Below are 15,147 nucleotides of genomic sequence, written 5' to 3'. Positions count from 1 at the left end.
TTATTCAATAATTCCAAACCTAGTATATCTTTTAGCAATAATACCATACTTGCAAAAGTTTTAAACTATCCATTATCTGTTTATGCTAATTATTCAAGGAGCAATGTTTCTAATTGGTGATCAATTATTCTGCTCGCTTTTCTTCTTTGGACTTTGGATGCCTTTTTAAAAAAAAAAAAAAGTTCTGTGAACTTCTTGCAACCTGAAAACAGTGAAAACTACAGTATGTTCTCTCAGTTTTCTTTTAATTGTATCTAAAGAAATTTGCTTTCCATCTCTTCTTTTTTTGGGAATCAATTCTAATTATTCTAATTATAATTCTAATTAATTATCTAATTAAAATTATAAAATTCTAATTATTTTCTATATATACTGCTCAAAAAAATAAAGGGAACACTTAAACAACACAATATAACTCCAAATCAAACTTCTGTGAAATCAAACTGTCCACTTAGGAAGCAACACTGATTGACCCGACGAGGGTCCCCGTTGTCAATCAGTGTTGCTTCCTAAGTGGACCGTTTGATTTCACAGAAGTTTGATTTACTTGGAGTTATATTGTGTTGTTTAAGTGTTCCCTTTATTTTTTTGAGCAGTGTATTGGTAAACATGTGTCTCAGGATCACCTGCTCAAAGGTTTGTAGTATGTGATATAAGACCCCAGAAGCCTTGAAGTCTTTGCAGGAGATCAGCCGCATGGAAAGAGATAAAGTGTACTTAATTATTCAGCTCTTAATCTGTCCCTTCATGGCCCCAGGGGAAAAGGTAACGCTCAGACTGTAAGTAGGACCTTAAGTGATCAATCATCAACGTGACACGAAGAGTCAGACATTACTTTATAAGAAAAAATGTTATTAAGATTTGCTATATGTCAGAGTCACATTGACCAGACTGAAATTAAAACTGCTTTTATTAGAGGCTATGGTTTTAGAAGAAAACATAAGCTGTGCACTTTTTGAATATTTTCACACATGGTTTTATGTTTTTGGACATAGAGCCACAGTGAGATTGAATAAATGTGAAATGACTGGAAGCTGTATAGACAGTCGTGCAGTGCCATCGTAGAAGCACTTTCACTGCCTTGCAATGGGATTTTAATGCTGTACAGACTGCGAGGTAGCAAATGATTGAGTTTTACAAACAAAAGAAATCAGTAAAAGTCTGTTTGTGTTCATCTTCCTTTACAATGATAAATAAAAGTCAGCACTACTAACTGTCTTCAGAAGTCACAGAGTCATGAAAACACCAGATTGTTGGGCAATGAGACAATTTCCCAAGCAATGAACATATATTGGCTTTTCAGTTCATCCACAACCTGCAGAGTTTGGCTCTCCACCAGCCTGGCCTTTATGGCAGAGTGCCAAGAAGAGAGACACTTGACAGAGAGTCACTGCTGGTCCTGTTCCACAAGCCATGTGAGGACAAAGTAAGCAGGTGGAAGAAGTTGTTCTCTTAAGATCCTGTCTGCAGAACTCTATTTGTGGTGGAATATTCCATATATATCACCACAAACAGACTGTTCCCTACCACAAAAACTGATGGTGGAAGTATTTTGCTGACGGAGTGTTAAAAAACAGGGAAACTCCATGTAGAACCTGCTGCTAATGAGCGTCACCATCCAGCAGATGACCCTGATCATTTTGCCAAGTATGTAGTGAAATAATCCTTTAACTGCTGACTTAAAAATTTCTCTTCGCAAATGTTCATTCAACTTGACGCAAGTTCGGAAGGAAGGATGTTATTCTGTAGTTATTTGGAAAATAACTCGTTACATGTAGCTGTGCTATACATTGTAATTTACTGGGGGTTTTTTTCCAATTCTTTCAGAGCATTTCTCTGATTAGAATTAAAGTTATTATAGTTGCTGGTTCAACCTCCACAACACTTAGTGATTTGTGACCATCATAGTAACGGTTTCACATTTCTTCCAACAAATTGCAAACCCTTTAGGATACATGCGTCAATTGCTTCCATTCTTTTCTGCTTTATTGTAACATTACCATTTTCTCGCGTCAGTCGAATGAACTGTACTCAGGACTGTTAAATGGTCATTCTCTACAAACTTAATGGCTCTCATTTTGCTGCTTGAGTCGTTACAAACAAAAGAATGTCGAGCAGGTTGTCAGAATCTGTCATGCAAATGTTCCCAACCCAGACATAATCTGAAACACCTGCGGTTTAAATTCCAGCTAACAGTGTTTCTTGCATAAACGCAAATTCATGCGCCACTTTGGAGATTTGATTTTGTGAAAGACAAAGACAAAGACTTTTGCTACTTTATATTGATGGGATGTTTTGTGATGATCTATCACATCAAAATGTGTGGCTATAAAGTTAGAAATGATGAAAACTGTAAATTAGTATGAATACTTGTGCGAGGCAGGCACTGTGCTTTGTTTACGGAGTGCCGTTTCGATGAGCAAGGTGGCAAACTTTCACATGTCAGGACACATTAGGGTATTAGAAAGCAGAGAGGGGAGGGGAGTATATAAGATAATCACATTGCAGAATGCATGCGCATAAGAAGCTGACCAGAGACACATCACCATGAGGTAGGATGAAATCTGTAACATTCTGTATGGAGCCAGTTGCATAAACATCTATTTTTTTTTTTTTTTTTACCTCTTATAATTTTTCTAAGGCTATTTTGTAATTTGTATCGTTGTAGTGTTAGACTTTGGGGAAGAAGTAGGATTGGGGTTCTTGAAAGCATCTCGAAGAGAACTGATGATGTTGACTTTTGTGAATCCAAAACTCTCCCCCTACAATTGACAAGATTGGATGTTATAGTGTCAATGTGTATTGTGTTATTTATTAATTGATGTTCATATAGCAGGTAAATGTCTGAATGCAAATATGCGTGGGTTTAGTTAGTTTTCTTATTTTCAAATCAATTCATTTTTTGTGGTTGAAAACACCGAAAGGAACGCACAACACATTGTCTGAAATTCTGTATCTACGAATTATTACTTGTTTTCTGTGATTCAAAGAAAAGCAAACTGATACTTGTGTAAAAGTCTGGCTTACTTAATGAGGCATAAAAATCCAGCCAGGGAATAAAGATTTTAAGATCTAATAATAATAATAATAATAATAATAATAATAATAATAATAATAATAATAATAATAATAATGATAATAATGCATAAACTCAAAGCTTCTTCCCATCAATAAAAGCTGGAATGAAAACAGATCACAGGGTGCTCTGTGATTATTACACAGCAGATTAAAACTAATTAGATAAAGTGTAAATAACAAAGTAGGGATTACCCCTTTAAAGCTGGACACAACAATTATTAGTCAGAAGAGCCTTTACGTTTAACAATAGCCACATTATAGCATTGATGTTACATTGGTTATTTACAGAAGAAACATATTGTAAAACCCTAATCAAAACATGTTTTCCAGTATATCTAAATCTAAGTTATAAAATATTCAGCAGTTTTTGGTTTGGTATTTGACCGTATGAAAAAAATATGTATTAAAAGACATATCTTTATGCATTTTTCATTTACATATTTTCTATTAAACATTTAATGTCTAAGTTATTTGTATGACATTAAAAATAGGTATTTTTAATATCATCCAGACCCCCTGTAACTATTAAAACCAGGCACCCTTCTAAAAATCCGAGTTTTCAATAAGAATAAATGTATTTTTATTGAAAACTCGGATTTTTAGAAGGGGGCTTGCAAATCATCTTGGACTAGAATAAAACTGATATTTGACATATGTAGAACAGAGACTCTCCACCAGGGGGCATAAGTCAAGGATGCGATTCAGTACAGAAGGCCTTTGAGAAAAGTGCCAACTGTGGTAAAGCGGTAGAGGTCCCAAGAACTAAAAGTATTAAAAAAAATGTTAGATTAAAATAGGGTTAAAATGTAAGAAGAAAAAGATTTTGAGTTTATGAAGTAAAAATTAAAACCAAGACTTCTCCCTGTGTACCAAACACTTGAGTTTTTCTGTGACATGTTAAAACTAATGGAAGTACAAAAACAAAATCTCTTTTTGTCAAAAGTTTGTTGATATATGTTAAGCCAATTAACTTTTGTCAGGTTAAAAGATATTTGGGTATTTATAACTTTGAATAGACCGGGAAAAGAAAAAAACAAAAAAAACAAAACAAGAATAAGCTCTTTGCATAACAAGGTCTTAAGGTGGACTAATAGCTTTGGTGTATAAATTGACCTAATCTGGGAGAGTTATGTCACTGGATGTCTAGTAGGGTCTTAGGTAAGAAAGCACGCGAAGGCTGTTTAACTCTGAGATTACCAAACTCACTGTACATTTTCTTCCAGTATCTAAAAATAACTGAAGGGGTAGAGAGGACTTCAGTAAACATCAATGCATCAAATAAAATGCCAGATAATCAACAATTTCTAACTCAATAGCACTACTTGAGAAAAGATGACACTTTACACCAATGACCCTCCTGTGAAATAATTCAGAGGGAAACTAAATAGAACCAGAGAATTACATTTTTAATGGTAATATTTTGGAAGACATTTAATTGAAAAAGTTTTTTTGTTTTTTTTAAGAAACTCCAGCAACTAAGTCCACACTTTGTGTTTTCAGTGAATAAACACATTGAGATTCCTCTTTGTCATTTACACAATAATACACGCTGAGTCAAGACTTGTTTTTGATTGTAGATTGGATGACGACATCACCTGCCTGGAAGGCTTTGCCACAGACATCACAGTGATCTGTCTGTAGGAAGCTTACTGGGACGTGGAGCTCAGCGACTTGACTCAATATGGAATTATCCTCATGTCATCGTGCAACCTGTTCTCCAGATACTCCCTGCTCTTCTCTGTCTAATGAGTTAACTCAAATTGTGTTTGTTGATGTAATGCTTAAGAACACTTTCTCAGAAAAATTTAAAATATGAGTTAAAAGTCATTTCAAACATATTGAGTTTTATAAACTTCCCTGAATTCTCAATCGCTCGCATACTTTGCACTTCCCATGTGTTTCCATACATCTGCTTTTTTTTTTTTTTTTACATTTCTTTATTGAGAATGACAATGCAATTAAATTAGATTTTAATTTGACTTGGTTTCAACGTTGATATGTATTTTAACACTTCATATGAAATTTAAAGGTGCGTTTACTTTTTAAAAGTGCAAATTATCGTTTTTGTTTTAATCTGATGCTGTGGGTGTAACTTTTGTGTTTGAGCTCGGTTTGTTCACAAATACATCTCAGAAAATAACCTATTATTTCTTATCCAACCTTGCTGTACCCACATAAATAAATGACTAAAACACCAACCAAACTGGAACCAGTTGGAATGGTGAAGAGCTAAGCAGGAGCATAGTCATCCTCATAGGCAGCCATTTTGAATTCACAAGATGAAAAGGAAATGGTAAGATGATACAGTATAATAATTGTAGTTGGAGTGGATTAATGGATTTAGTTCACACTAGGGAGGTTCATACCTACTATATACCAAGACTAAGCTAGTGCTGGCTGTGGTCAATATTCTCATGATTACCAAATAATTGGTTCTAAAGTCAATAAAGTCTATGTAACAATCTGTTTCTGGCGTTTTTCTTGTGATTGTGTTCCGGCATTCAACCTCTGTACATTTTATGCAACTTTAACTTTTTATCCCACATTGCATAGTGACCATGACTTTTGTTATTGAAATTTTACTGATAAAAATCATTAGACATTATAAAGCCTTATGAATTTGTGCTGTTGAAATCAAAAATAATTGCACCCGATTAGTATTTCAAGTAGTGTGGTAATTTGACAATTAAATTTTCGGTATCAATGCAAGAACCTAAAAAAAAATTCTGCAAAACTGTCTTATCCATGTGTAGATATGGGCTGGTATTTAAAAACATTCCTTTCCTTTACATTTACAATTAAAGACTTACTTAAACAACTGTGTATAGCAGCAGGTAAAATGGGAATTATTTCATTTCTTTTCTGCTACATTGTGTTAAATTGTAGATAGATAATAAAACACTTATTTGCCTCATGTCTTTTCCCTTTTTAAAAAATCAAAATCAGCTAAATGAAGTCAAATGACCAAATCATAAGTACATTTTAAGAAAATTTGATTGGTATTGGGGATTCTACCTGTTTTAACTTGGTTTTAGATCGATACCAAAATCCCCAGAATCACACAGCCCTAAATACCAGATGAACAAAACAACAAAAATACATAGAAGAACAGCACTTCTATTTGATCTTGTTCTTAATCTGTATTTTGTGCTAATATTTATCAGAATATAGTTAGTATATTTTAGTAGAAATGTAGAAGTTGAACCCATTAGGACAGTCAATGCAATTTTAAAGTAAAAACAAACAGGAGGCTCAAGCACAACAAAACATTTTATATAAAACATTTTATATGGACATTCAATAACCAAAAAGGAAAAAAATAAAACAATGGTAGTCAAAGGGATACAGACAGGACAAAGGGACCGTTCATTGAAAAACTATATTAACTATGAAGAATGACCACATAGTTTTCTATAATACAGGGCCGAGAAAGCCATGACAGGAAAATGAAGCTGCCAAATTCCATTTTCTTCAGCAGCCATTTTGTTTGTCAGCAGGCAACTTTTTTTTTTTTTTTTTTGCCAACAGCGATGTGCTCTTTGTTGTCAGCTAGATTGCATCCACTAGCTGCCCATCAGGAAGTTTAGTGGTGATGGAGGGTGCTGCGGCTCTCCGCTGTAGGAATCAAATATGAGAACTCACGAGATTCATGCAAGACGGTTTTTTTTTTTCTTTTCTTTTTTTTTTTTTTTTACATGACAACTATCACTCATGCTGGTTTGTCCATGCCATTAGTGGCTCCAAAAGTCCATCTTCGTGAATTTTATTTATTTATTTTTTTTGAGCACTTTTCAAGTTGGGAACCAGAACATGCTGGAAACTTAACATCTTTGGCTACTGCCATTTTTAAAATTTAGCCCAGAGCACATTCTATATTTAGATAAAATACCAAACCAAAAGGATGAACTAGAACTGTTAAATGAAAGAAGAAAAAAATGTGACTGCCCAAAATATATTTTTTTCAATAGTTAAAAAAGTGGGACATTAAAAAAAAAAAAAATTAACCCAATCCCACCCCACAAACAAAAACAGCTCAACAACAGTCCTATTTCACACAATGTATATGATTTGCCAAACCAGAATATCAACCTGCGTATGCATGAGTAAAAACACTTTCAGTCATTCAAACTGAATATCCACTGAAATGATGAGGAGTCTTCATTAAAATAGAGGAAAACAAATCAAGCAAAAATAAAAAATAAAAAAAAGAACAAAAAAAACTACAAACATAAAGGAAAAAGCCACTGATTTAACGAAAGTGCCACAGACCTGGTCTCAGTCTTTCTATGGCTCACTGAAACAAACGGAGGGGGGGAAAAAAAGAGCACTTTTTGTAATTGGTGAAATAATGATTACGTGTCACGACAACAATTCCTATGATCAATTGAACAAAAAAACAAAACAAAATAATAAAAATGAAACACTTTGGTGACGTTACCTGCATACCTTTAGTTACGCTATCGATGTATGCTCTCAGCTCAGGAATTTTAATCTGAGCCCAAAAAGTAAAAGTTGAAATTTGCACCTTACTGAAGAAGTGACAACACATTTTTATATATTAAAAAAAAAACAAAAAAAAAAACAAAAACAAAACATTTAAAACAACGTAAATAAAGACACCTATAAGAGCATGATAATAATAACACAAGTAATATATTTATATTTATATATATATATATTTATACGGCAGAAAAATGTGCTTTCTACAAATCTTTGGAACACAAAATAAGTCAAAAGAAAAAGCCACATTTTGGAAATATAGGGTACAATAGTATAGAAATATGCACAATAGTAATGTGTTTTGCATTTAAATATTCACTATCAACTCACCAACGGAATCTCTGTCTTGCTCAGTAATTGCTGTTGGCAGCATCTTAAACGCAATTACCAACTAAAGTATGTTTCAGGAAGACTCATCCATTGCTGGACTCTATAAAAGATGAAGAATGAGGGGAAAATCTAAATAATAGAGCTTTACAATAAACAGACCACCGGATACCTGAACAACCCCTACGGCTGCAACCAGATGATCCCCAACAGGATGTAAACTTAACAGGAACATGTTTACAGTGTAGTGTTGCACTTTTTTTTGTAGTGTTCCATGATGGCCGCACACAGACTGTGTAGTGAAATTCTGTGCATGACCAAGAAGACGTGAGATATAGTTGGTATATTACTGAAGAGTGGAGTGTTTGTAATAAAGATGCATTTTTTTGGTTTTGTTTTGTTATCCCCCCCGAGTTTCACTGATGAACCTCCACCACAGTGGTGCAGCTGTTTCAAACAAAAAAAAAAAAGGTTTTAATATTAAGAAGAATGAGAATAATTACAACAGTAATAATAATAATAATAATAATAATAATAATAATAATAATAATAATTTGGTAATTGTTTTTTTTCTCTAAACTAATTTCTTTGCATAACATTTTTTTTTTGTTGAAAGTTTAAAGGTTTACCATTTCCACATACAAAGAGAAACTTGAGGTAAGGAACAGCTCTAATAAACCCCTCCCTCCTTCAGCTTTCCGTCATTTCTCCAAGACGCTGGGTTCAGTCTTCCTCACAGCAGAACACTGAAAGGGTGAAACTCGTCCTTTTACCATCTGCCGACATTGCGGACGAACTCTGAAACCCACCACTGGGTGCTTTTGTTATTTCGCCATTCTGGTTCAAAAATCTTTTTTCTAACCGAAGGCACCTTTCTGCTCTCGAGACTGTCTGCTTCCCTCTTACTTTCCTCAAGAGTGTGTGCAGGCCAGCCGGCGCTCGGCTCCTTCTAAGGCAGCTGCTCAAATGTCCATTATCCACATACAGCCTCTGGAAGAACGCCTGGGCTCTGTCCCCAAATCTTGTGCTGCTGAGTGCTGAGAGAATAACAGGGGGAGACTATAATACAGCCGTGCAATTGAGAAGGTGGTCACTTTTCAGTCAGATTTTTTTATTTTATTTTTTTTTATGTAAAGGCGACCCTTCAGTCTTTAATACAGCATTCCTCTATTTTTGTAGAAGCTTAGATAAGAAAACGTGGGACTGCTCTGGGGTGGGGTCTGAAATATCTTTGCTGTGGTCGACTCCACTCTTTAAAACAGGGCGCAGTCCACCTCCAGGACAACAGAGGGAGCTCTTTCAGAATAATTCAATGGGAGAGGGGAGGCCCTGGGTCATGTAGTGTCTTTTAATAAGGGGCAAATCTGCTGTAGCCTCCCCTGTAGAGAGTAGCCTGAAAAAAAAAATACAAAAAGATTTTTACATTTTTTGCATTTGTTTCAGGGAGGATCTCATGACTTATAATGAATCCCCCCATAACTAGTTTTCTTTTGACATGCTTACTCTCCCCCATGATGAATGCAGCTGTGAGATACCTAAAAACACTGACTTAACATAGTGTAATTATGTATCTTCCATTATAGTATAGAGCCAAAAAATGTACAAATATGGTGATGACAGACCACTCAAGCAGTGAGTCAACAGCCAGACCATCGAAATGACCTCTGCAGGCATGAAGTTTCACAGGTAAGACAATGGAAAGTGTTTACATTTCCATATCCTTTTTTTTTTTCAGTAAAAAAACCCAACAAAAAACATCTGCAGATCCTTTTTTAAAGGAACTCAATAATTGCTCTCTAGCACTCCTCCTACATGTTAACAAGCAGTAAATAGCTGCAGCGACATGCTTTTTGGTCAGTGTCTGAAGAGAATATATTAAGATGTTTGACTCCAGCAGTTGTCACATTGTATGAACCTCTCCCACTGGCACCATATGAAGTATTAGTGAAGAACGGTTCACTTAAACTTACCATGGCTCCAACACCATAGGCTGCTGGGGCCAGAGCAGCATGGTAGGGATCTGCCGTGTAAACCCGTCCGTAGCTGTGAGAAACATCGCATTATGCTTAGAGACAAATAGCAACAAAAAATAATAAACAGCAACAATGAGATAATGAAGGGTTTGTTATTGTTTTATCTATACTTGTATATTCATTTTGACACCATATTTTTATTTATTTTGTCACCTAAATCTAACTGTATTTTAGCAATGGAAAAATGCTGCAAAAAAAAAAGTAAGACTGAAGGGTGAAATCCCGGAGGAATACACTTCTAGAAGCCGTCACATCTTGAAAAAGAAAATGTTTGATTACACTCACTTCTAATATTTAGCCTAGGATCGAACATAGCTTTTATTTATTATTGCTAAAATTAGATATTGTTGGAATTCTATTTTTTATTAGACACATTTTTTGTTATTGTTTGCTTGCATAAATGTGAATTATTTTTGCCATTCTGTTTTTCATAATTTTTTTTTTGTCAATGGCGACAAAAACTGACAAAGGTTTTGTGAACAAATTCAAATTTACATATTACTGGTGAATTAATTTATCAACAGTGTTTGAATGTGATCCTGTTGGATGAGCAGATCCTAAAAAGGCTCCTGTGAATGTTTAGTTGTTTGTGTTTGAAATGTTTTAAAGACGTCCTGAACTATTGACTCACCTGTCACTGTAAGCTGCTGCTGCTGCAGCGGCTGCTGCTGCAGGAGTCGCTACAGCAGCTGGCTGGGCGTAACGATACGCTGCGTAGCCGCCCTGTGAGGAGGCGATGGGAGAAGAGGGAGATGGATGAAAGTACGTGGGAGTGCAGAGGAGGACATGGGGACGATGTAGGGACAGGTGGGAAGGGGCAGGAAGAAAAATGAAACATTTGTTCAATGCTCACTATGTGCTTTCTGCAGTGCAGACGACTAGTAGTGAATCTAAAGGGTTATATTGCGAGAGAAAACTGCTGAGAAGAGCGAAATATTAACAAGCAGACAGTCAGCAAAACTGGCTAATCTGGTGCAGTACAGCATTCACAAGGATGTAGCTACGGCTCTGTGTTTCTCTCTCACTCCATGACTAACTCAGCAAAACTATCCGTAATTGTATGTGACGCTATTTTAAAAACATTTTTTTTTATTTTTGGGCTGTTTGCAGCCTTCAACGTGCGTCATCTTCCCCACTGTGTTAGACAGAGAGGGAGAGAGACCTTAAAGCCATAAATGTGCCCAACCACCGTTCCCTTCCAAAAACACACGGTCAGAGAAAGGGGAAGGAGAGGCGAGATGACTGTGCCATTATTTATGTTTGCATGAACAGCTTGTGAACAGACACCAAAGGAAAAAAACAACAAAAAAAAAAAACTACAGGTGTAAGGAAACAGTCAGCCAGTTGGATTAAAAAAAAGAGCAAATTGCGCACTCTCACGTGGCCGGCAACCAATCACTGACAGACACGGCATGCTTTCCCAAACTTAGAACACATATTAGGTAAAAAAAAAAAAAAAAAAATCCTACAAAAAATAAAATAAAATAACACACACCACTGCATTCTACCCTAAAGAATCAGTCACGACCAAGTCCCTGCATTCAGGACCACACATTGGCTGCTATGGGGGGAGAAGGCTGGACTAAGTAGGAGTGGAGGAGGACAGAAATGAGGTGAAGGAACAAGAAGATGGAGTGAGGAGGGGAAGAAAAATGAATTGGAAAGGAGTTGGAGAGAACGGTAGAGTAAGAAATGGAAAGGAGATTTAAGAAAAGCAAGAGGGAGAATAGAGAATAAAACTACCGCAGCTAGAATGAAAAAGAAAGATGAGTTGGGAGGATGGAGAGATTTGGGAGGTAACAGGAGGGAGGAACGGGGGGGGAGGGGGGCCAGCCTTGTAAGTATGTCCGCATGCTGACACTGATTCAGTTAGCATGCCACAGGTGAAACAGATAGGGAGATTCCTGGAAGGGGTCTGAAATAACTGAATGTGTGTGTCCTACATCCTTCTGACTGCCAGTGTACACTCTGTGGACTACAACACTACTCACGACCGTTTCCTTTTTCCTCACTTTCCCAAAACTTAAAATGGATAATTTCACTGAACAGTCCACACTGGGTTATTATTAGGTATAGATTTGCCTTAATTTATAATCTGGATTTATCTGACGCTCTGACTCACTGGGACAAAAACAGAAGTGTTGGATTTAACAAGAAGAATAACTTTATTCAACTTTTATCTTTTTAAAGTTTCTACTCCACAGTCAACACCTTTTAATTGAAAGGTCAAGATAATAACTTGCTGTGTACTGCAACTTTGTAAGTTCTGACTCATTCTTTCATGTAGGAGAAGACCTTTCTTTCTTTAATTTTCTTTTGGACAGCTGCACAGATCCACGGCGCTTTTTTACAAAGCATAGACTCTCCACACATTTCAGATTAATTGTAAAAACAGCTAAGATTAAAACCTATGGTAATAAAATACATTGAAGTTTGCAGTTGCAATGTGACAAAAAGTAATAAAAGGTCCTGCTAAGCACTCCATGTACAATTGAAACCAGAAGTTTACATACACCAAAATAAACAGACACATGTACCTTTTGTCCCCCACCATCTGCAGTTGAATCAGACTAAATCTCTGTTGTTTTAAGTTTATAGGCTGCCTGGATTGAGATCAGGGCTTTGTAGTGACCACACCAACACACTGACTTTGTTGTTCTTGGGCCAGTTTGACTGTATGCTTTGGATCGTTGTCCATTTGGAAGACCAACCTGCACCTAAGCTTTAATTTCTTAGCTGATGTCTTCAATATTTCCACATATTCTTCTTTCCTCATAATGCCATTTATTTTATGAAGTGCACCAGTCCCTCCTGCAGCAAAAGAGCCTCACAACATGATGCTGCCATCCACATATCCTTCACAGTTAGGATGGTGTTCCCAAGCTTACAAGCGCCTCTTCCTTTTCCTGCATAAACATACAAACATACCTCCATGCACACATTATTATTATTTTTTTTGTAAACATCAGACTTTTAAGACATTATTAAATGAATCTCTAATATATCCTTACTCTGATTAACCCCCCCTAAAAAAACTTCAGAAAGTGAAAAGAAATTGTGCATCTGTCTTTTCATTCAGTGCTTGTGAGCTTCTGGTTTCAAGTGTAGGCATCTTAAAATTAGTCTTGTAAAACAATCAAGTTATACTGCAATATCTCAGTCCATTACTGTAACTGCACACCTGCCATCTGGATTTCAACTTATCAATTATTTATCCACATCACTTGGAAGATTCGTTGTTTTCTTTGGGAATTTTAGCCCAATTTTTTTCTCCCCCTTCCGTAACTCCACCCATGTCAGAATCCAGTGAGTTAGTAAAAGAAGACAGAAGAGGCAATTCAATCTCAGATGGTCAATAATGTCTAGCAGCACGCAGTCATTGGAGACGAGGAGGATGCACACTGGCTGTCACATAGAGTGTGTAAACCCTACCTGGGGCAATCTGCCACTAATGTCCTGAAACACTAGTCTACAGAGAGAACAGAAACAGCTATTGTCAACCTGGTCTCACACATACACACACATACACACACGCAGCAACACACTCATGATCACACTGGTACAAACGTACTCCACAAAGGCACAGAAACAAACCCCAGAAGAGTTTACTTGTGAATGGGCCTGATTTGAACGGTTTGCTGCACTGAGGAGGAATACTGCATATCACCAGGTGTGTTACTAAATATTTAGGGCTCTTAGAAAATACCTAAAAAATAAACTTGGCGTGACGCATTGTAATAATAATTTCAGATTTAGGCAGAACGACACAAAATGCGTTACAGTGACTAATCAAAACTGTCAAAAGTACACGCCTCTGTGGGTTTGATCCACACCGTTTCACACTTGAAAAACCCACAGGCAAGCGAAGGAAAACGTAGGTGACGAGTGAAGCAGTGGAGGAGAGGCATGGCATACTTACATAGAGGTCAGCCGCACCGTAAAAACCATCCTGATAGGCCATCACACTGAGAGGGAGACAGACGACAGCAGGAGAAAAGACAGAAAGGTAGAGAGTACAAAGGAGTGGTGTTCGGAAAACCAAAAAAAAAAAGAAAAAAAGAAATCAAAATGAAACAAAACAATGAAATAATGGAGTGAAGCGCCACCGTGTGGACAGAGCAGAAAACAACAAATAGAGAAGGTGATGGGGAGGTGAGAAAACGGTGCCAAAGAAATTGTGAGAGAGAGAAGAGAAAAGAAGGGTGAGATTATTACACACCGTGCAACATGCAAGACTAAATACCACCTCTTTGTATACAGATGCACCGACTTCAAAGTGTTACTACTGCTACTTCAGCTGGTGAGATTTACCAAAAACAAATAACTTCAATTTAATTTTATGACAAACTGCAGTCACATCATAATATGTTTAAAGGTACAAGGAAATGGTATTTTAGCTCCGCAAACTATCAGTTATTGTTTTTATAAAAATGTATCCAAACACAACATGCACGATTTGAATCACTGTCTCGATAAGTGAAGCCATGCTTTAAAAGAAGATGGACCTTATCCAAGTTTTTCCTTACTGATCTAAAAATACAGGTATTTCTATTACACATATTTACATATATATTTACCCAGGGTATGCTGGGATGGCAGGTTGTGGGACGGCAGCCCTGACCGCGCTGTAGACGGGCCGAGCTCGACCCCGCAGATGCGTTCCTCGAAAGGTTGCAGCGGTGGTAGCGGCAGCCGCTGCTGCTGCTGCTGCCGGGTACGGGAACCCTGGAACTGAAGATTAGACAATTATACGACAAAACATGCCGCTTTCATTGTATTCACAGTGGTGCAGTATTAACAATATCTCCACAGAGGGAAAAAAAAACATCTTGATTAATCTGTGTTTTCATAATTTACCACCTACGTAAGTGAGTGGCTGTTGGCAATCATTTAGAGTTTCTGCAGTTTTATTCAGCTAAACCGATGTGATTTAAGTTGTTTGGTATTCAAGCTTCTAAAAAAACTTTAGAGTCAGGTTGGTGTTAATAAAGGTAGATGTTCTCAAAATAACAACTAGGCTGTAAAAAAAAATACATTCACATTGAATGTATGATCCTTGCCCTTGCAGGGTGGGGGGCAAGATTGTGTCTTCAGATTATACTAAGCTCCACCTGTGTAGTTATGCACTAATGCTTCACTTCTTATGGTCTCCCTGATCATGATTGCTTCTCATTTTGTATTTCTTCTATTTGTCCAAGAATCATACCAA

The 15,147-nt window shown here is 36.6% G+C and overlaps 1 protein-coding gene and 1 long non-coding RNA gene across 7 annotated transcripts in view; one reads left to right on the top strand and one right to left on the bottom strand.

Moving 5' to 3' along the window:
* Window positions 1-579: 579 nt before the first annotated feature.
* On the top strand, window positions 580-5,992 carry LOC103468713 (uncharacterized). The gene is made up of 2 exons (XR_534246.2): window positions 580-2,552; window positions 4,656-5,992. It is a non-coding gene; the product is annotated as an uncharacterized LOC103468713 (long non-coding RNA).
* Window positions 5,993-6,580: 588 nt separating this feature from the next.
* The window catches only part of rbfox2 (RNA binding fox-1 homolog 2), a 49,844-nt gene continuing 41,277 nt past the window's right edge, over window positions 6,581-15,147 (bottom strand). For 4 of the 6 annotated variants that reach the window (XM_008415973.2, XM_008415994.2, XM_008416026.2 and 1 more), the window contains 5 exons: window positions 14,516-14,669; window positions 13,858-13,903; window positions 10,570-10,661; window positions 9,876-9,948; window positions 6,581-9,298 (listed from right to left, as the gene is read on the bottom strand). In XM_008415973.2, the coding sequence (XP_008414195.1) occupies window positions 9,254-9,298; window positions 9,876-9,948; window positions 10,570-10,661; window positions 13,858-13,903; window positions 14,516-14,669 (410 nt within the window). In that variant the 3' untranslated portion in view covers window positions 6,581-9,253. Of the gene's footprint in view, window positions 9,299-9,875; window positions 9,949-10,569; window positions 10,662-13,370; window positions 13,408-13,857; window positions 13,904-14,515; window positions 14,670-15,147 lie in introns of those variants that run through there. The other 2 variants (XM_008415983.2, XM_008416011.2) reach the window with 2 other exon arrangements.

This window comes from Poecilia reticulata, linkage group LG1 (assembly GCF_000633615.1).
Source record: "Poecilia reticulata strain Guanapo linkage group LG1, Guppy_female_1.0+MT, whole genome shotgun sequence".
Taxonomy (NCBI): domain Eukaryota; kingdom Metazoa; phylum Chordata; class Actinopteri; order Cyprinodontiformes; family Poeciliidae; genus Poecilia; species Poecilia reticulata.
The sequence above is the reverse complement of the archived record's forward strand: the minus strand, read 5'-3'. Positions and strand labels throughout refer to the sequence as shown.